General features: G+C 47.8%; 4 protein-coding genes across 5 annotated transcripts; 2 read left to right on the top strand and 2 right to left on the bottom strand.

Annotated features, from left to right (window-relative positions):
• The first annotated feature begins 3,528 nt into the window (after positions 1-3,528).
• Positions 3,529-7,879, top strand: b3gnt2l (UDP-GlcNAc:betaGal beta-1,3-N-acetylglucosaminyltransferase 2, like). 2 transcript variants are annotated; one of them, XM_066703751.1, is made up of 3 exons: positions 3,529-3,908; positions 5,547-6,923; positions 7,245-7,879. In XM_066703751.1, exon 2 carries the CDS (start codon positions 5,551-5,553, stop codon positions 6,913-6,915), a length of 1,365 nt encoding a protein of 454 aa, XP_066559848.1. In that variant the 5' UTR covers positions 3,529-3,908; positions 5,547-5,550; the 3' UTR covers positions 6,916-6,923; positions 7,245-7,879. The 2 variants fall into 2 exon arrangements, with proteins under 2 accessions (XP_066559848.1, XP_066559847.1); XM_066703750.1 differs by having other exon boundaries at positions 5,547-7,879.
• A 184-nt stretch (positions 7,880-8,063) lies between these two features.
• On the bottom strand, positions 8,064-13,153 carry bckdha (branched chain keto acid dehydrogenase E1 subunit alpha). Its single transcript, XM_066703749.1, has 8 exons — positions 12,999-13,153; positions 11,766-11,942; positions 11,584-11,670; positions 11,349-11,457; positions 11,073-11,234; positions 10,736-10,942; positions 10,400-10,541; positions 8,064-9,668 (listed from the first exon to the last, which is right to left on the bottom strand). The coding sequence occupies exons 1-8, from the start codon at positions 13,113-13,115 to the stop codon at positions 9,299-9,301; spliced, it is 1,371 nt and encodes a 456-aa protein (XP_066559846.1). The 5' UTR covers positions 13,116-13,153; the 3' UTR covers positions 8,064-9,298.
• A 691-nt stretch (positions 13,154-13,844) lies between these two features.
• exosc5 (exosome component 5) lies at positions 13,845-15,778 on the top strand. Its single transcript, XM_066703753.1, has 6 exons — positions 13,845-14,021; positions 14,492-14,605; positions 14,794-14,915; positions 15,053-15,193; positions 15,345-15,434; positions 15,552-15,778. The coding sequence occupies exons 1-6, from the start codon at positions 13,916-13,918 to the stop codon at positions 15,645-15,647; spliced, it is 669 nt and encodes a 222-aa protein (XP_066559850.1). The 5' UTR covers positions 13,845-13,915; the 3' UTR covers positions 15,648-15,778.
• A 270-nt stretch (positions 15,779-16,048) lies between these two features.
• tmem91 (transmembrane protein 91) lies at positions 16,049-20,256 on the bottom strand. Its single transcript, XM_066703752.1, has 3 exons — positions 19,556-20,256; positions 18,611-18,757; positions 16,049-17,818 (listed from the first exon to the last, which is right to left on the bottom strand). Exons 1-3 carry the CDS (start codon positions 20,069-20,071, stop codon positions 17,663-17,665), a joined length of 819 nt encoding a protein of 272 aa, XP_066559849.1. The 5' UTR covers positions 20,072-20,256; the 3' UTR covers positions 16,049-17,662.

Raw genomic sequence — 20,256 nt, 5'->3', positions numbered from 1 at the left:
AAAGGATCTGCTGCTAACCTCTTGGTGCCAGATACCACAACACACCTTCAGAGGTCTAGTGGAGTCCATGCCTCGACGGCTCAGGGCTGTTTTGGCAGCAAAAGGGGGACCTACACAATATTAGGCAGGTGGTCATAATGTTATGGCTGATCAGTGTATAACCTGTCTAAATACCGAAGTGAGAGTGCGGCTACAAATCAATGTTTCTTTTATATTTTTTATATATATATATACAGTGGCGTCACAAGGGGTTAGGCATCCCAGGCAATTGCCTGGGGCCCCGAGCTGGGAGGGTGGGCGTTCTCTCCGGAGGAAACACTGTCCCACTGCACCAGCATAAGGTTTGATGATGGGTCTGAGGATTTCATCCCGGTACCTAACAGCAGTCAGGTTGGCTAGCACGTGGAGGTCTGTGCGACCCTCCAAGGATATGCCTCCCCAGACCATCACTGACCCACCGCCAAATCAGTCATGCTGGATAATGTTGCAGGCAGCATAACGTTCACAACGGCGTCTCCAGACTCTTTCACTTCTGTCACATGTGCTCAATGTGAACCTGCTCTCATCTGTGAAGAGAAGGGGTGCCAATGGCGCACCTGCCAATTCTGGTGTTCTGCGGCGAATGCCAATCGAGCTGCACAGTGCTGGGCTGTGAGCACAGGTCCCACTAGAGGACGTCGGGCCTTCATGCCACCCTCATGGAGTCTGTTTCTGACAGTTTGGTCAGAAACATGCACACCAGTAGCCCGCTGGAGGTCATTTTGTAGGGCTCTGGCAGTGCTCCTCCTGTTTCTCCTCGCACAAAGGAACAGATACTGGTCCTGCTGCTGGATTGATGCCCTTCTACGGCCCTGTCCAGCTCTCCTCATGTAACAGCCCGTCTCTTGGTATCTCCTCTATGCTCTTGAGACTACACTGGGATGTGCCATCCTGGAGGATGCAAAACTAGAGAAGAATCAGTCAGGAAGGATAAGGAGAGAGCAATTGTCTGTGGCCACCACCTGCAAAACCATTCCCTTGTTGGGGGTTGTCTTGCTGTTGCCTCTCCAGTGCACCTGTTGTCACTTTCATTTGCACCAAAACAGGTGACATTGATTCACAATCGCTTAGGCTTCCTAACTGGACAGATTGATATCCCTGAAGTTTAATTGACTTGGTGTTTTACTGTGATGATTACGTTCCCTTTGTAAGAGAATTTTGATATGGTTGGTTTTTCAGTCAATCTAAATAAATAGTTGAACTGAAAAGTCATAGGTCAATTGGTTTCTCTTTTAAGATTCTTTTTAGAGGGAAGATGCGGTCAAATCACAGATGTGCAATAATAATTTATTTGTGACAAAAAGAGCAAACTAATATCATTCAATGATATTACTAAAGAAGTAATGTTAAGCTTCTGCTGGATTACAGAAAGAAACAGATAATACCCGTTTTCTCCTCTTCTCCTCACAGGGCAGCTTAGGTCAGTCTGGTCAGGCAGGCAGCGGTGTCTCTCTCTCTATTCCTCCTGCTCTTCTGTTGTCGTTGTCTTCTCTTTGATCTCCCGAACTCCCAAAAAACTAAACTTCTCTTTGTTTGTCCCTTAATCTTATAAGGTTTACTTTCAACCAATCACATTTTGTCACCACCATGAGTTGGGTGGTTGATGCTAATGTAACTTAGAAGTGGGGGTCTTTGGAATTTGACTAGGAGTCAATCAGAGGACAGGTACAATGGCTTCTAGACATATAGATAAGCCAGGGTCTACCAGGGCCTCCTTAAAATGTAGGGAACTAGATACTAGAAATGGAAGAAGTCTGTTCCTGTACTGAACCAGATAGGACAGAATTTCCCATAGAAAAATACACCAATCAGCCATAACATTAATACCACCAACATCATAGGGATTTTATTTGCCAAGACTCACCACAGTGACCAGAAGGGGAAGTGAGCATCTGAGTACCTCTTAGAAAGATTTGTTAATCAGTTGTTTTACATATCTTGAATGAAGTTCACCTTGCATATCTATCAAGTTACAATCGCCACACCAAGGTATAGTGTATTGCACTAGTAACGGGACTTTGTTGTGCATTACAACTTTGGATTACAGACTCTGGATGGTTTGCTGTGTTGTCGCGATTGTATTTATTTTTAGTTCTTACTTCTTTGTGTAGATAGGGACCTGTTCAACATACTTAGTTTAGGTAAGAGACGAGCTAGGGTTTTGTATGACCTTTTGTTTTGATCACTCGCACACTATATATATATATATATATAAACCTGCACTTTTGCACCGTAACCCAACTTGTGTTTCCTTAAACCCCGCATGAGAGCCCCGACAGTGCAGAACATACCCCCCACACTGTCAAATCATCTATATATTCCATTCCATTCCATTCCATTTAGAATTCATGAAAACATAAAATACACCAGAGAAACATTGTACCCGTTTGAATAAAATGAAATAAAATGACACCGTGGCAACACTGTAACCAAGTGAACGCAGAACAAAGCGACACTGTGGCAACACTGTAACCAAGTGAATGCAGAACAAAATGTCACCGTGGCAACACTGTAACCAAGTGAACTCAGAACAAAATGACACCATAGCAACACTGTAACCAAGTGAACACAGAACAAAATGACACCGTGGCAACACTGTAACCAAGTGAACTCAGAACAAAGCGACACTGTGGCAACACTGTAACCAAGTGAATGCAGAACAAAGTGACACCGTGGCAACACTGTAACCAAGTGAACGCTGAACAAAGTGACACCGTGGCAACACTGTAACCAAGTGAACGCAGAACAAAGTGACACTGTGGCAACACTGTAACCAAGTGAACGCAGAACAAAGTGACACCGTGGCAACACTGTAACCAAGTGAACGCTGAACAAAGTGACACTGTGGCAACACTGTAACCAAGTGAATGCAGAACAAAGTGACACTGTGGCAACACTGTAACCAAGTGAACGCAGAACAAAGTGACACTGTGGCAACACTGTAACCAAGTGAACGCAGAATAAAGCAAGACCATGGCACAGTGTAAACTGCAGGGGGTTATCATGAAATTATTGTGTAACTTACATTTATAAAACTGCATTCTACAGAAAAGCTCACAAATAACCAAATACAGAGGCTGGAAAGGTTTCTTTTAAGTTAATTGAAAAGAAATAAGAAAATATACTGTAATTTATTAGGAAAAGTATACAATTGCACACTGGCCAGAGACACATACCTTCACCCAAAACTGAGCATCCTATGTATACTGCTCTTCACGCATAGGAAAGTTTTCTCTTACCATCACAGTCAACACAATGACACAGTGCTCAAAGGCCAGACATCCTGCACAGAGGGATCATACATAACCTACAGGTTTTTTTTTTATGTCATATTTGTTAGACCCAAAATACAACCCGACACAACCAGAATAACAATACAGCTGGGAAGGTCAGTGCAGTTTCGTGATGCCTGTGTGTGTGTCAGTCTCTGTCTGTGAAACCAGTTTGGGAAATTACATCAGTCTGTTAATGAGTGGGTGTATGGGTGTGTTGCTGTGTGTGTGTGTGTGTATGTGTCTGAGTGTGAATGGCTGTACATATGTGTGTGTGTGTGTGTGTGGGGGTGAGGAACTGTTTGAAATGCTATCATCACCCTGTTAAAAGCAGTCAAGCATGTGTGATTATGGTTCCGGCACCACGACTCTTTTCAGAAGAACAGCCTGAGGACTTCCTATGTTTACACAGATCATCCAGACACACACGCACACATGCACACACATACACACACACAGAGGCTCGCACACAGTCACGCCCTCTGTCCTGCTGGACCAGTTTGCTTTGGAGGAGCTGGTGGAGTGAGACGGTGTAATTCCTCGCTCCTAGCTCAAACAAGCTGGTGTACTCCCTGCCCTCCACACAGCACACGCAAGGTAAGCTTTTGTTTGTCAGCACCGCCGGGTCTATTTAGCAACTTATTCAGGCGGTGTTGAATACAGTACAGGATAAGTTCAGTCCATTTTAGAGTGGATGCAGTAGTAAGGAAAGCAGGGCCCAGTACAGGAAATGTATGGCCCAGTACAGGAAAGGCACAGCAGTAGAGGACAGGATATAACAGGGTGCCAGAACTGACTGGAGAACATGCAAGACTGAGGGGAGGTGGGGGGCTGTGTTGTGTTGATGCTGTGCAGTTTTGTTCTGATGTGGTCTAGTCTTCTGCAGTGGGGGGTCTGCCTGTAGGTGTGGGAGGGTGCTGGGCAGCTTGGAACAAGTCTGTAAGGGAAAGTTTATATATATTTTGTAAAGCAGGAATTACAAATTAAAGTCCATGGAAAATAAAATAATACTTAACCTTCTCTTCAAGTTACTGATGGTTGCAACAGATAAGAATGTGTGGATTCAGACATTGCGGTTGAGAGTGAGAGAGCATGAGAGAGCTAAAGGGGAAGAGAGAGAGGAGAGGGAGAAAGCAAGAGGACAGAGACAGAGAGAGAGAGAGAGAGAGAGATGGAAATACACATTTTCTTTGCTAATATCCTTTTCAAAATCAGATGTAAATTAGCCCTGAGGGAAGATATAGCTCTTTATGCAAAAAAGCAGTTCTGTGAACACCTGCCTGAAAAAACACAAAGGAAGTTCTGTGTTTTGTGTTGTGTGTTATCGAAAGATCAGTGTTTCAGTCATTGTATTATTTATTCAGTTACTCAGTCAATTCAATTAAAAAAAGATGTATTAGCATGACTAATGGACATCAGTCCTGCTAAAGCATTGTTAAATTTCATTTAAAAAATGTGTATGTGTTTAGCAGTTTGGAGCTTAAGAATAGATAGTCAGACACCAACCACACACACACACGAATCATGGTCACATAACGATGAAAAAAAACAGAGCCTGCTACTACTACACAAACTTGTCTGTGAGAAGAGGATTATATAGTTAGCCAACCCAAAACACCCGTTCGCAACAGGAAATAAACAAAAAACACATGACAACACAATAGGGTAATATATACAACACTACTGGCTAACCCACATCTCCCTTTTACGCACTCAAGCCAATCTGAACTGCCAATCTCTCGATAGCTTGCTTTCAAACAGAACAATAAAGATGGCTACTAACGTATTGACGATGGCTAAACTTGACCCTATCTATCTTACCAGCTTCACACAGTAAAGTCTAAAAATTAGCAGCACATTAAAAAACATCTGGTGATGTAGGCCTGTCTCTAGCAGCCCACCGTGGGGCTCAAACCTATGCCCCTGAGATTAAGGGTCTCATGCTCTTCTGAATGAGTTAGCTAGGCAGCTGCTAAGTTTCAATAAGTGTGTCAGTCTGTCAGACTGGCGGGGGTGTGGGATGAAGTGGCACCCACCTTCTGTGGGTCTAGAAGGTTAAAGGTTAAAAGTTAAAAGACCCTCCAGGAACAGAAGGAAGCTGCTACCCTGGAGGGACACAGAAATAAATACATAAATGTTAGGTTCTTATCAAAATTAAACATTCATTAAAAAACAACATCCCTCTCTCTCCATTCCTCCAACACTCTCTCTCTTCCTCCTCCCTTCCTATCTCAGGCTGATGAGACTGACTAAGCATGTGGTGCTGCTCCTCCTGGGGGCCGGTGTGCTGCTGTTGCTGAACTTCTCCTCCCTGCTCAGGCTGCCCCACCCCACTCTGCTGGTCTGGAGGGGCAGCCCTGCACGGGAGCAGGAACACGCAAAGGGGAAAACGCCACCGAGAACCCACTTGAAAAACACAACGCGGCCGCCGTCCACGTCCCCGCCCCCCCCAGGGCCCCCAACCGCTCTCCCCGTCTATGTCTCCAAGGAGCTCCGCAAACTGGTCCCTCAGAGCAATGCCTACTGGAACCGCCAGGTCCACAGCGCTCTTACAGCCCTGGAGCAGCTGACCACCTCATCCCCCGGCTCCCCACACACCAGCCAGGACCCGGACCACCCCCACTGCCAGCCAGTGCCGCTGCAGACCCTGCGTGGCCAGATCCAGGACTTCGACTCGTACTCGCCGCTGTACAAGGACTTGCTGCAGGGGGCACACTGCCACGACTACCCCCTGCTCATCGATCAGCCGGGGAAGTGCGGGGGCCCCACCGAAACTCCGACTGGAGCTCAAACTGGAAACCAGAGCTCCCCCATGAAGGACACCACCGAGCCTGAGCACGGACCCTTCCTCCTCCTCGCCATCAAGTCTGTCCCGCACAACTTCCAGCAGCGGCAAGCTGTGAGACAGACTTGGGGCTGGGAGGGGCGGCACTGGGGCGACCTGGAGGTGCGCACCGTGTTCCTGCTGGGCTCCTCCGCCGCCACAGATGAGCCTGACCTGGGGGTACTGCTGGCGGCGGAGGCGGGGCGGTATGGGGACATCTTGCAGTGGGACTTCAGGGACTCCTTCTTCAACCTGACGCTGAAAGACGGGCTGTTCCTGCGCTGGGCCGAGCGCCACTGCCCCCGCGCACGCTTCGTGTTCAAGGGCGACGACGACGTGTTCGCCAACACCTTTCAGATGCTCAAATACCTGCAGCACGTGGGGGATGCCAAGTTGTACACCGGGCAAATCGTGGAGCAGGCCAGTCCTTTCCGGGACGCCAAGAACAAGTACTACATCCCGCACTCCTACTACGACGGTGTGTACCCTCCCTACGCTGGGGGGGGCGGCTTCCTGTTCTCGGGCTCCCTGCTGCGCCCGCTCTCGCTGCTCTCCCGCCTGCTGCCGCCTTTCCCCATCGACGATGTCTTCACGGGCATTTGCATGCAGGCGCTGCATGTGGTCCCCACCTCCCACTCCGGCTTCCGGACCTTTGATATCATGGAACGCGACCGTGAAGATGCCTGCATCCACCGCGACCTGCTGGTGGTGCACCACCGCACCCCCCAGCAGACACTGCGGCTCTGGAGGAGAATCCAGGACACCAGCCTCCAATGCTGATACAGTGGGTGAGAGACTGGGAAACTGACACCCACCCCTACACAGACACACACACATCTACTCATCTACCAACTGACACTCGATACACACATGCACACCTATTTATCCACCAACTGACACTCAATACACACACACACACACACAATACACAGAAGGTGCTGTTTACACAATAATCATACTGAAATACACGGTCTTATTCCTGTGCTCAGGTCTTCACCTCTCAGGGCTTCCAGCTAAATCCTCACTGTGCACTGCACCAACCTACACAGAGAGCGATATTCACACACACACCCATAGATTACTTATATGTTGTAAAACTGTTTCCACAGATGATAACCAAACAAACAAAACCTCAAAACCTACTTAGAAAATGCTTTTGTCGTTTCCTTTAAATCTATTTTTTTGATCCTGCTGATCGAACAGCAGCAGTGCACTAGCTGATTTTGCACAAAGCAAGAGACTTCTGAGTGGTGGTGCGGTGAATGCATGGCAGCGCAGTGGATTACAAGGCACCGAATCTGAAAGGGTGATGCATCCCGTTGGCCGGCCCCTTTGAAAGCGAGTTGAAAGCCGCCAGTGTGCGCGATGACCTGTTCCTGCCTTGGGGGGAAGCAGCCGGGCAGAACAGGATTGTTCCTCAATACTGAAGAGAATGCAACAACATTTTGGACAATAAACTGCAATAATATTTTTCGTTTTTTTAAGGGGGGGGGGTAATGGAAAACAAATGTGAATAGGAACATTTCCTTTGGGGTTCTGTGTTTTTGTTGTTTTGCTCTGGCTTTTTTTCTTGGGGGGGAGCGGGTACTTTCTACAAGGACTTTGGAGTTAAGAGCTGCAAGAGCTTGACCACTTTAATTTAAGAGAAAAAAACAAGGTAGTTATACTGCCTTTCCTTACATTATTATTTTTTTTTTTAATAAATGTGTATATTAGTGTTGTGAATAAAGCTTTAATATTATTAGTGTTGGTTTGTATTATTCATATTTGTATATCATTGTTCTGATATATTATTTGTGTAGTTATTTAGTGTTTAATCATTATAATTACTAGAACTGTTATAGTAATGATCAATATTGATTCTACAGCAATCTCACAACCATTCATAAACAAATTATTCAGTTCCTACTTAATAAAACACATACATATTCACTGTTAACAAATCTTTTATTTAACCTAGATTAACACCTGTCTCTCCCAGTGACCTCTGTGCGTCTGTGCTGCCGACTCCAGAAGCATGACAGTGGAGGAAATATGCCCTCTAGTGGCCAGTCTTGCAAACTACACACAATACTGCACTGCACAGCACAGTCAACTATGGCAGAGTACAGCACAGGCCATTCAACTATACAGTACACACACACACACACACAGAACGGCAGATACACAGACAGATACACAGACAGAGGTCACATCTTGTCACCATCTCCTGAACACCAAGTCTATGATTTAATTAAAAAAAAAAAAGTTACATATAACTTCTATATTTCCTTTTTTCCATGTTTTATTTAAGATATCATCCTTTAAAATACCCCCCTCAGAAAAACTAAATCATACAGCCCCCTCGTCCTCCACTCATTTTGCACTTTGTGTTTGAGGTCACTGGACCAGACAGCGCAGTACTGTAGTGTCTCCCTGCCATGCTGTACCGGACCGTACTGCAGCTCTGCAGGACTCGGAGCGCGTTTTAATGGTGTACAGACCACTAGTGTAGTGATTACAGCCTCCGTCAGTCCCCCGTTCCCCAGGGTTTAAATATAAGGCATTTCAATACAGACAAACACAAGCAGACAGAGTCACACCCTTCAAAAAACTAAAGAAAGAGCATTTACAACTCCATCTCCCAACCTGACCTATTGTGATCCAATCAGGTTACGATCGGTCGAGCGAGATTCTAATCCGGTTATGGGCTTACCTATTGATCAACATTGCATTGATGATGTAATTTGTCCAACTAGAGACCCCTGAGAGTCAGAGCGCAGGAAGTTTACATTGTCCACTGGGAAAGACCCCTGGAAATCCATCATTAGAAACACACCTAATTCAAGTGAACTGAACTCCTGTCCTATATACAGTGTGTGTGAGAGTATCTGTCTGTTATGTGTGAGAGTGTGAGTACAAATCTGCATGTATATTTGTTATTGCCTGGGTGTGTGCTATCGCTGTGCGTGTTCAACTACGCATGCCCTGCTGAACACACATGTAACCGTTGTCCATCTGTCAGGCTGTGACACGCATGTTGTCCTGCACGTGTGTGTGTGTGTGTGTGTGTGTGTGTGTGCATGTGTGTGTCTGTCCCCTTCACCCTAACTACTCCACTACTCTCCCATCCCTGCCTTTCCTCTCTCCTTCTCTCTCTCTCCCCCCTTTGACCACCTTTCCTCTACTTCCCCTCTCCCGTCCCCTCCACCCACTCCTCATACTGCCCCAGAGGGTAGTGCTCCCGGTAAGAGTGCAGGTGTCTCCACAGCGACTCCTGCTGCTTCTGCAGGGCGGGGGGCATGTCTTGATACACGTCTGTGAACAGCAGGGCGGGGCTGGGCTTCTTGCGCCGCTCTGCCTTCTCAAAGGCCTCCATGACGCGCCGGCGGGACTGCTTCCTCCAGGCGCGTTCGTCCTCCTCGCCCCACCAGCCGCGCGCCGCCATGTAGTGCCGCAGCCGCGAGATGGGGTGGTCCTGCTTGTCCCAGTAGTTGACCTCGTCTACCGAGCGGTAGGCCGAGCTGTCGTCACTCGTGCTGTGGTGGCCGATCCTGTGCGAGGGGGAAGAGGGATCAGTGTGTGTAAGACATCTGATGTGTAAGGAATCCACAGGCCCACAGTGAATCAAAAAGATGTTAATTATATAATTATTTATATTATAATTATATAATAATAAAATCATATAGAGAAAGAGGTGAAGGAGATACAGAGGATCCCCCAGACTCAGCGAATGCTGCGAGTCCTGAGAAAAACAGGTGCGGTTATTTAGCGATCCAAAAAAAGTCTGTATATGGGAATAGTTTGGAAGAAGCAATGAATATGCATTAAATACTGATTAATATGCAAAGCTAACAGATTATACTGGCTACTGAACAATACAGCTAATGCATAGATATGTCAAACCCTCTGGTACATTTCCAACACTTCCACTTCTGTGACGACTCTCAGAAACAACAGGAAGGTTGGTTATCAATATAACCACGTTCACCTCATCCCCTGAAAGTGTCAAGGCAAAGGAAATTAGATGTTTTGAGAACTGAGTGTCTCTGCACACAGACAGAAAGGCAGATACACACAGGCCCTGTAGGAGCCAAAATGAATTACTCTGGATAGTTGCTGACCAACTTAATAAAATGTACACACATGTATAAAGTAGAAGTGATGGGAAAAGAAAGAGACAGAGAGAGAGAGAGAGAAAGACAGCAAGAGGGCTGGCTCAGGCAAACCTCAGCATGTATGTGTGTGAGGAGTGAGAGATCAGGAGTCAGGGGTCAGAGGTCACCTGTAGGTCATGGCCTCAATGAGGAAGGGCTGGTTTTCGGCGATGGCGCGGCGGCGAGCCTCACGCGTGGCATTGTACACGGCAAAAACGTCATTGCCGTCCACACGGATAGATGGCATGCCATAGCCGGGGCCCCGGGCAGCTGACAGAGAGAGACGGGGAAGGGGGGGGGATTAGATTATATATAATTAAACAGTGCACTGAGACGGGGGAGAGAGATAGAGAGAGGGGGGGAAAGAGCAGAAAGAGAAAGAGAGGGAGAGAAACTGATGTTGGAAAGAAAGAGGAGAGAGGAGAACAAGAGAAGTAGAGAAAGAGGAGAGGAGCAATGCTCACCGATGCCGTCGCCGCGGTACTGCTCGTTGGTGGGCGTGGAGATGGCGTAGCCGTTGTTGCGGCAGAAGAACAGCAGGGGGCACTCCAGTGTTGCAGCAAAGTTGAAGCCGGCGTGGGCGTCGCCCTCACTGGCCGCGCCCTCCCCGAAGTAACAAATCACAGCGCGGTTCGCATTCTCACGCTTCACTGCGTATGCTGAGCCCGCCGCTGTGGGAGAGAGGGACAGAGAGAGAGAGAGAGAGAGAGAGAGAGAGAGAGGGCAATTAATACACACAGACATACACGAGAGAGAGAGAGAGAGAGAGACACACAGATGCACAAAGACACGGTGGCTCACCCTGGGGTAGCTGCGTGGCGAGGGGGGAGGAGATGGTGACAAAGTTGAGGTCCTTGCAGCCGTAGTGGACGGGCATCTGCCTGCCCTTGCCCAGGTCATCAGCATTGGCGTAGCATTGGGCCATGAACAGGTCCAGAGGAAAGCCGCGATACATCAGCACTCCTGCAGGGCGGCAGCACTGAGTCACACTGACACTGACACTGACACTGACACAGACACAGACACAGACACAGACACACTGAGTCGCACTGACAGTCAGAGGTCAACAGGTCATACCTGCCTCTCTGTACTGCCCAAACACCAGGTCTGTTGGGTCCAGGGCGGCGGCGCTGCCAATGTGTGTCCCCTCCTCTCCATAATTCGTCATGTAGAAAGAGATCCGACCCTGCTCTCACAACACACAACACTGTCAGGCACACTATTCCGCCCCACAACACCACTCCCAGACACAGCATCAATGCAACACGGCACAAAGGCAAAAAAGGACGGAGAAGAGGGAGTGTTGTCAGACCTGTCTCTGGGACTCGTACAGGATGCGGTCCATGGTGTTCAGCAGAGTCATCTTCTGATAGAAGTTCAACACCTGCTCCTTCGATAGCTGAGAGAAGGGGAGAGGGAGTGTGTGAGTGTGCAGAGGGAATAAGGGAGTGTGTGAGTGTGCTGTGCAGAGAGAGAGTGTGCAGTGCTGGGTACCTTGGGGTCCTCATCAGGGTTGAGGATCTGGCCCTGCCTGTCCATCACTCTGTACACCGGGATGCCCGACAGCACGTTGGGCTGGATGAACTCCAGGCGATCCACAAACTCCGCCGACGCACCGGGGAACTGTGGGCGCTCCTCCACCGAGTCAAAGGTCTGCTGGGACAGACATGCCTACAGAGGGAGGGAGGGAGAAAGAGAGAGACAGAGAGAGAAGTGTGTGAGAGACACATGACACTGTGTAAACTGTGTATTCAACAATTCATATCTAATTATATTTTCTGTAAAAATGTCTGTAATTATGTATTAGTCTTAACTATACATGTACTGTATTTATTGCTTCAAATTGCCCAGTTCTTGAACACTGGACCTGTGTGTCAATGCTTTGGAAACACTGATGTAACTTAGTCAGGCCAATAAAGCTTTGTAGAATGTCATTTGTTTTAGCTGTACTAGAGTAGATTGCAGTGTTTTGTCAGCACTGTACACCACTCTACACTGTGTAGCCTCAGCACCATGTCACTATCTGTCAACTGAAATGATCATAACAATAACAACGTCAGCTGTCCCACACCGAATGACTGTCCCAAGAAGTGCGGTTGAGATCAGAGCCAGAATAAAGCGCCGCCGCCCCCGTAATCGACCAATCGGCGGCCAGGAGCGCCCAGCTGGCAGTGACGCGCACAGTGTATCATTTTGACATTGTCCGAAAACACAGACGCACCACACACCGCTGTGTCTCCTTCATGCACAGCGCCCACCTATGGCGATGTATATACAAACACGATGTATACATGATAAATACTGCAGTTCTGATGGCATACTTATTTGTTTTGATTGCAGTGTTGATATCAGCTCTTACAGAGTAACACGATCCCTTAACATAAATCAAATGCGCAATGCACTAGTATTTAAGTACTACACCGCTACTACTGCAATTTGTGTAGCAGGAGCAACAACTGCAAGAATGCAATTAATAACAGCAATAATTCCTGTGCAAAACAACAGCTAATTTTAAAAATACCAAATGCACCGTTTATAACTGTAGTAATCATAATGGAAAGGATCGTCATAATTATTATAATACTATATAATAATATTGTATATGTTTATTTTAAAATCCTGTGTTGACTTTCACTGGGTTATCAGAATTACAGCGAGCTCGGCAGGGAGAAACGCCACGATGCGGTTCCGCTCATCTATGCCCGGTTCTTCTCCCCAGATACTCACATTGACCCGGAAGGTTCTGTAGTGTCCCAGCCGGTACCGGGCAGAGAGGCCTGCATGCTGACGGACTGTACCGACGCCAATTCCGCAGAAACTCCGCAGACTGGCGACCGCCGCCATCTTGAATATCAGGTCTGCCCGTTGATGTTGCCTGAGATACAGAGAAAGCCATAGAGCCAAGCACTCACAGGGTCCTTCGTTAATGAGTGTGTTCAAATATACTGTATCAAGAAAAATATGTTTTATACTGAAAATAAAATACGACTTAATTCGATTAATTGTAAATGTGGATATCTCACGTTCTTTGGTTGTATTTTCCTAAATATTGGTAAAAGCGTGGTGTTATTTTGTGTATTTTAATGTAGGCAGCTCAAAGCCCTACTGTTCCATTCAGCGCTGAAACGGGTGGACCCCTGCGCGTCTGGAAACGCTGTATCTGCAGCAGCACAACGCTGTACGGAATACGGGACGCGCTGTTGTAGCGCAGATGTCCGCAGTTCTGCGTGGATCTGCGCGGCTCCACCAACGGGATCGGTGGGATTCTGCAGATCTGTGCAGAACCGCCTAAATCTGCGATACAAGAAACGACCATATATACGTGATATTTTATACGGTACATAGTAGTTATATTGTTATATTTGTAATATTGTGTACAAAAACGTTTAGTAGGCAGGATATTATAATGATGATTTAACTACTACGACCAATAATAATAATGTTATCCCCTTAAAGCACAAAATCACACTCTCACAGGTGCGGTATTATGTGCAATGTTACCTGAAACAAGCGTATTCAGCACCTTAATGGCGTCCCGGGAGCTCCAGACGTCATAATTCAGTGTCCAGGTCCTAGATTGTGGAAGTGGTCTATCTGGATGACGTCAAGGACCTGCGACACGGAAAATATCTCTCACACGCACGATGGAAGTGGACGGCAACTCGACGCAGCCGATCGCGGTTCTGCGTGAGTTCGGCTGCGAACAGAACCTGCTGTCGCGACCCGATGGTTCGGCCTCGTTTGTCCAGGGTGAGAGAGAGGCTCCTCATGACCGCTCCGGCTCTTGGTATTATACTGTACGATACAACACGCTCCCCTCCGTCTCGTACTGGTATTGGTACTGCACTGTTGACCCACCTGCAGTATTTCATTGATGTCAGACAGACAGAATAATACATATTTAGACAACGATATTATTAATCATATTAATAGTAATAATAATCTGTGTGCCTTTCAGTCTCTCAAGATGCTGGTGAGGTGTGTCACTGTGTATCTAGTGGACAGCAGTGTGCTGGCAGGGGTGGGCAGTGTGTGTTACAGTATGTGTGTGTCTGTAAGGTACAACAGTGTGCAGTGTGTGTGTAGGGGACAGCAATAAGCTAGTTGGGATGTACAGTGTTACACTGTGTGTGTTTGTGTCTGTCTGTAGGGGACAGCAGTGTGCTGGTGAGGGTGTACAGAGCATTACATTGTGTGTTACAGAGTTTGTGTGTTTGCAGGGGACACCAGTGTGCTGGCCGGGGTGTACGGGCCAGCTGAAGTGAAGGTCAGTAAGGAGATCCACAATCGTGCCACTACGGAGGTCATTATACAGCCCAGCGTGGGACTACCAGGTCAGAGAGAGGGAGAGGGATGGAAGGAAAGAACTGATGAACTCATGTTTACATTTCACTATAGGTGTACTGTGTGCCACTACCCACAAGGTGGCAGCAGGTTACAATGATAAATGCGAAGTCCAATGCTGTGAGTGTTAACCTCTCCTTCTCTCCCCCCATCTCTTTTCTTCTCCCTTTCTCTGCAGGAGTGAGGGAGCGCTCTCAGGAGCAGTATGTGAGAGAGACATGTGCGGCAGCTCTCCTCACCTCCCTCCACCCGCGTTCGTCCCTCACTCTCGTCCTGCAGGTTGTTCATGACGACGGCTCTGTATCCTTCCATCGGCCCCTCCTTCTGTTTCTGCTTCTTGGTCTTGTTTTCTGTGATTCTCTTTCGGTTGCCCCATGTCTCTCCTTTCTCTGCTTCTCTCTCTCTCTGTTGGTGTAATTCCTTAGCGAGGACCCCAGCTCCTGTCCTGCTCTCTGAACGCTGCCTGTATGGCCCTGATGGACGCGGGGCTGCCTATGCGCTGCCTGTTCTGTGGGGTGACCTGTGCCATCGACTCCCAGGGCCACATCCACACAGACCCCACGGCCAGCCAGGAGAGGGTACTGACCACTCGCACTGAGACGCTGTGACACACTGACTGACCCAACGAGAGACAGTGTCACGCACTGACACACAGATACACCTCTCATACTGAGACAAACTGGGTTAAATTGAGAGATTGAGACACTGACACCCTCTCCCTCCCCGCAGGAGAGTCGCGCGGTGATGACATTTGCCATCGACAGTGCTGAGTGCAGAGTGATGATGTCATCAACCAAGGGGTCGTTCTCAGTAAGCGAGGTCAGTCCAGTGACTTTTCCCCTCTCTATCAGTCCATTACTCTCTCACATTCTCTTTCTCCAGCAGGGTACAGTACTGTTAATCATCTCCTCTTTCCCTCCCTTTCTCTCTCTCCAGCTCCAGCAGTGTATAGCAGTGAGTCAGAGAGCCTCAGAGAAGATATTCAACTTCTACAGAGAGTCAGTAAAGAGGAGATACTCCAAGATACTATAACCCCCATCCCTCCTCCCTCACTTCTATCACCCCTTCACTTATCTCGTCCCCCCTCTCCTTCCATCCCTCTGTCCCCCCATGCCATCCCTTCTTTGTATGTTGTTTAAAATTAAAAAAAATATGAAAAATGAGTGAGGTTCACAGCCTGTGTTAGTGTGAGAGCATGTGTGTGTTACTGTACACACACACATATTAAGGCAATTATCTGGAAATAATTGTGGAAAATTAGCAGGTTTAATCAAGTGCTTTTTATTTGTATCATTACTCCTCAATTGCATATTTACATACACTTTAACAGCGGGGTGGGGTGTGTGTGTGTGATACACAAACTGACACCAAAACTCTTACTGTATAGCTGCGTGCCACCCCCCATCCCTCCCCTCCCCCCACCGTCTCCTGTCCTATAGTGTGTATTTCCTTTCTCACTGTCTCTCTGTCATTTCCTCCCTCTCTCTTCTGTCCAACTGTGTGTATTAAGATTTCTATTACCCACCCCCACCCCCGTTCTTTAGATGCTCATTCTCATTAGAAACCCAAGGCAGGTGTCTGTCAGTGTAATATCGTGTTTTTATCTATTATTACTATCATTATCATTATTGTTGTTGTGCAGCAGTACAGTATAGCACAGCAAAAGCAGGGTGGGCTTTTAAATTCAATTGCCATAAAAAATAATTATGCAAACAGGCTCTTTTCTGGGAAGTGCGAAAGATTGTTTTTCAAAAGCTCAGGTCAACTTGGAGCAAAAACCAAACCGAAAACCCCCACCACCTCTCAGCAGCTGCATAGGTCTGATCAAGATGAAAAGTAAATGAATTCCATTGCTTGTCTTACAGGCTGCAAACTGTCTGACAGGTTAGTAGTGCACAGCACCAGCATCAGAACACAAACTCTGAAGCTATCCATGGCCCTTAAGAGACCTTAAGACCTTAAAACAGTGGTTTTCAAACTGGTCCTGGAGTACCCCCTGCCCTGCTGGTTTTTATTCCAACTGAGGTCTTAATTGCTTAATTGAATCCTTAATTGCCCTAACAAAGCAATATACCATTAAATTAAGTAATTAAAACAAAACCAGCAGGGCAGGGGGTACTCCAGGACCAGTTTGAAAACCCCTGCCTTAAAACAATGTGATATAAAATTGGGTGTCTTAATTGATACATTAACAAGGTTAATTGAGTAATTATGAGGGCGGGAGAGAGAATGAGAGGTACAGAGCAGATGGGACACTGTCCCCTGCAGGACCGGGGTTCAAGGGCTCTGACCTGGACTCACTGCAGTCCAGATGCGCCAGCTGTGACAGAGCTCACCTCTCGCTGACCCCTGGACAGATTCACATTATTAGTTTGTAGCATCCTTGAAGGTGTGGCACATTGGCAGCCTTCTCTCTCGGTCTGTCTCTCTCCCAGTATTACCAGAATATCACCTTGCTTTTATTCCAAGGTTATTCCACAATCGGTTTTCCTGAAGTGTGTCCCTGTCTCCTGCTCCTGGTTGTGGAGCCTGTGTATCCCTCTCTACCAGTCCTCCCCAGCTGTGCCAGAGCGAATGTCCGAGTCTCTGTGACTGTGTTCCTGAGCTGCTGGGAGATGCGGTTTCCCTGCTGTGCCTGAGCAGAGTGGGGGGGCGCTGTCTCATCACGTCTTCATTTTCTGTGTTACTTGCATTGCTGTTATGGTTGTTGAGTGTGCTGCACATTCATGGTTTGGCTATGTGAGAGAACGTGCTGTGCAGACCAGTCTGGTCCAGTCCAGTCCAGTCCAAACCAGTTCAGTCTGGACTAATCCAGGCCTGTCCATATGGGTCCAGTGCACTCCAGTCCGGTGCAGTTGGTGGGGTCAAGGATGTGTGGGAGGTCAGTTAGTTGGTCAGTGTCTAAGTCAGTCAATCAGTGTATATTGTCCATCAGTCAGTTGCTCGGTCTGTGGGTCAGTCAGTCAGTCCGTGTATTAGGTCAATGAGTCAGGTGGACAGTCAGTGGTCAGTTGGTCAGTCGGCTGGTCAGTGAGGGGGTTGGGTGCTCAGGGGGGTTTGCCGGACAGGTATGAGATGAGGGCAGCGATGGCACAGGCGTAGGTCACGACCCCGAATAGGATGGACAGAGCGGCCAGCCACAGGGCCTGGCGGGACGCAGCACTCGCCCCCCCGAAGTCACCTTGCGCTGAGGCCCGATTAGTCTGAAAGAGAGAGAGACTTTTTAACCCCTTTATTGATCAAAGACAAGGAACAGATTAGAAGATCCCATCTCTCAGAACCAGCTCTACTAAAACCATAAAAACACCCCAATAACCATCTCCCAACACTATACAATTCCCACAAAACTCTACAAAAATATATAATTTACAATAAACCCCTTCAAGCAACAATAAAAACATGTCCACAGCACAGAAATATGCCTGACAATAAAAACACCAGTAAAAAGAGCGAGAGAAAGATACACTGACTGAGAGATTCACTGACACATGGACTGACTACCTCTCTCACAATCTTTTGATCTCCTTCCTTCTCCTCTCCCCCTTAACTCCCTCTCAAACTCAACTTCCAATTTAAAAAGAGTTTTGTCATTCCCATCTGCCTCCTCCACACACACTGGTAATGTGAAATTATAATCATTTCCTTAAAATATTGTATTACACTTACAAATTAGAATATGCTTGATTTAATTAAAGGATCATTTTTTGATTGATTGATTAATTCGTGCATTTTGTTCTGGACTGTATTTAGGGGTCCGTCAGTTAAGTGACGGACCCCGTCACAAGTGGTCCCTCCAGTACTGAATAACTCCAGTTAGATACAACTTCCCCTGACCAATGAGAGACTGGACTGGACTGGACTAGACTGTACTGTTGCTGTAGTGAACTAGGATGAATATTAATGCACTGAACTGTACTATATTGGTCTTTTTAGTTTTTTTGTATAACTACTGACTGTGTGTTGGCTGAGCACTGGCTGGGTGCCGACAGGCTCACCTTCTGGGACAGGTAGAAGGCAGCGATGCCCAGCGGCCAGAAGCAGCAGAGCATAGAGAACACAGCCAGACCGAGGTGGTCCTGAGGGATCAGCAGGGAGAAGCTGCTCTCGCTGTCAGAGTCACTCAGACACTCACTGGACGAGTCCTGACAACACAGAGAGAGAGAGGGAGAGAGTGAGGCAGGGAGCAGGGGAGACTGAGTGACTGAGAGAGAGACTCAGAGACTGGAGCAGTCCTGACAACACAGAGAAAGAGAGCGAGAGAGAGTGAGAGAGAGAGAGAGAGGGACACTGACCAGAGGAGTCCTGACAATACACAGAGAAAGAGCACCAAGAGACAGAGAGGGAGAGATCCTCAGACAGAGAAAGACACACAGTGTCAGGGAGAGAGAGAGATACCCCCCCACCCATACACACACACACTAACTCAGTGACAGACATTATCTCTGTGATAATTGCGTTCCCTTTCTCCTGCTTGTATTTTCAGGCAGATGTGAGTTATGAATAATTCACATCTTGTAACATCATGTTTTACCCTCCCTCCCTCCCTCCCTCCCTTCATCAGTTAAGATTGCACAAAAAAACACACACAGGTGCACGCACAGACACACACAAAGAAGGAATTCTGTTACATAATTCTCTTGCCTTGTTCTTCTGCAATAATATTATTGATACTAATAATAGTGTGTCAGTGTACCTCAGTGTCTCAATGTGTCAGTGTGTCTCATTGTGGATCTCAGTGCAACTCTCAGTGTGTCAAGATGCGTCAGACTGTGTCAGCATGCATCTTAATGTAAAATGTATTATGCCTTGCATTACACTGTATTATTGCACTTTGTATTGTGCTTATATTTTGTAAGTCGTAAGGGCATCTGCTAAAAAATAAATAATAATAATAATAATCTTAGTGTGCGTCTCAGTTCGTCAGTGCTGGCCTCTCTCACCTCGTAGTCTGGCAGCAAATCATCCTCATCCTCCAGACTGCAGGACACACTGACCACGTCTGCCCCCGATGTCCCTGCCACGCTTCCGCCCCCCCGCAGCAGCAGTCCATGTCCCAGTGGCGAGGGGGGGGGCGGCACGTCCACAAAGGCCGTCTCCAGGTACTCCTTCCTGTGTAACCCCAGGGTGTGGGGGTCACCCCAGAGCATGGGTGGAGGGTAGAAGGGCTGGAGGGCACTGGGCAGGGCACAGGGGTCCAGCAGCTCTTGGGGGGGGCAGTTACTCCTCCAAGACAGAGGGGGCAGCAGGGTGGGCAGTGTCGTCTTCTCTCTCTCTCTGTCCCTCTGCTTCTCTTGCTCCTTCTCCTTGTTCTGCTCCTCCACCCACGGCAGGACGCCCCTGAACAGCCCACCCCCGCCATGCTGAGGGCTTCCTGACAGCAGGGGGCACTGCAGCTCTTCGTGCTCCTCCATGCTGCTAGGCTCCCCCCCCCTGCTGGCTGACACACAGTGCACCATCCGCCACAGCGCCTGGGGGGGGCCGCGCACCAGCCCCCTGACTGAGGGACTGTCTGTGGAACCGTCCCACAGTCTGTCCGACCTTCTGTCCTTCTGTGGAACTTGTCTGCTCTCCCACTGTCTACAAAAAAAAGTAAAAAGTATTTGATCCCCTGCTGATTTTGTACGTTTGCCCACTGACAAAG

Source organism: Amia ocellicauda, chromosome 5 (genome assembly GCF_036373705.1).
Source record: "Amia ocellicauda isolate fAmiCal2 chromosome 5, fAmiCal2.hap1, whole genome shotgun sequence".
In the NCBI taxonomy this organism is placed as follows: domain Eukaryota; kingdom Metazoa; phylum Chordata; class Actinopteri; order Amiiformes; family Amiidae; genus Amia; species Amia ocellicauda.
The sequence above is the reverse complement of the archived record's forward strand: the minus strand, read 5'-3'. Positions and strand labels throughout refer to the sequence as shown.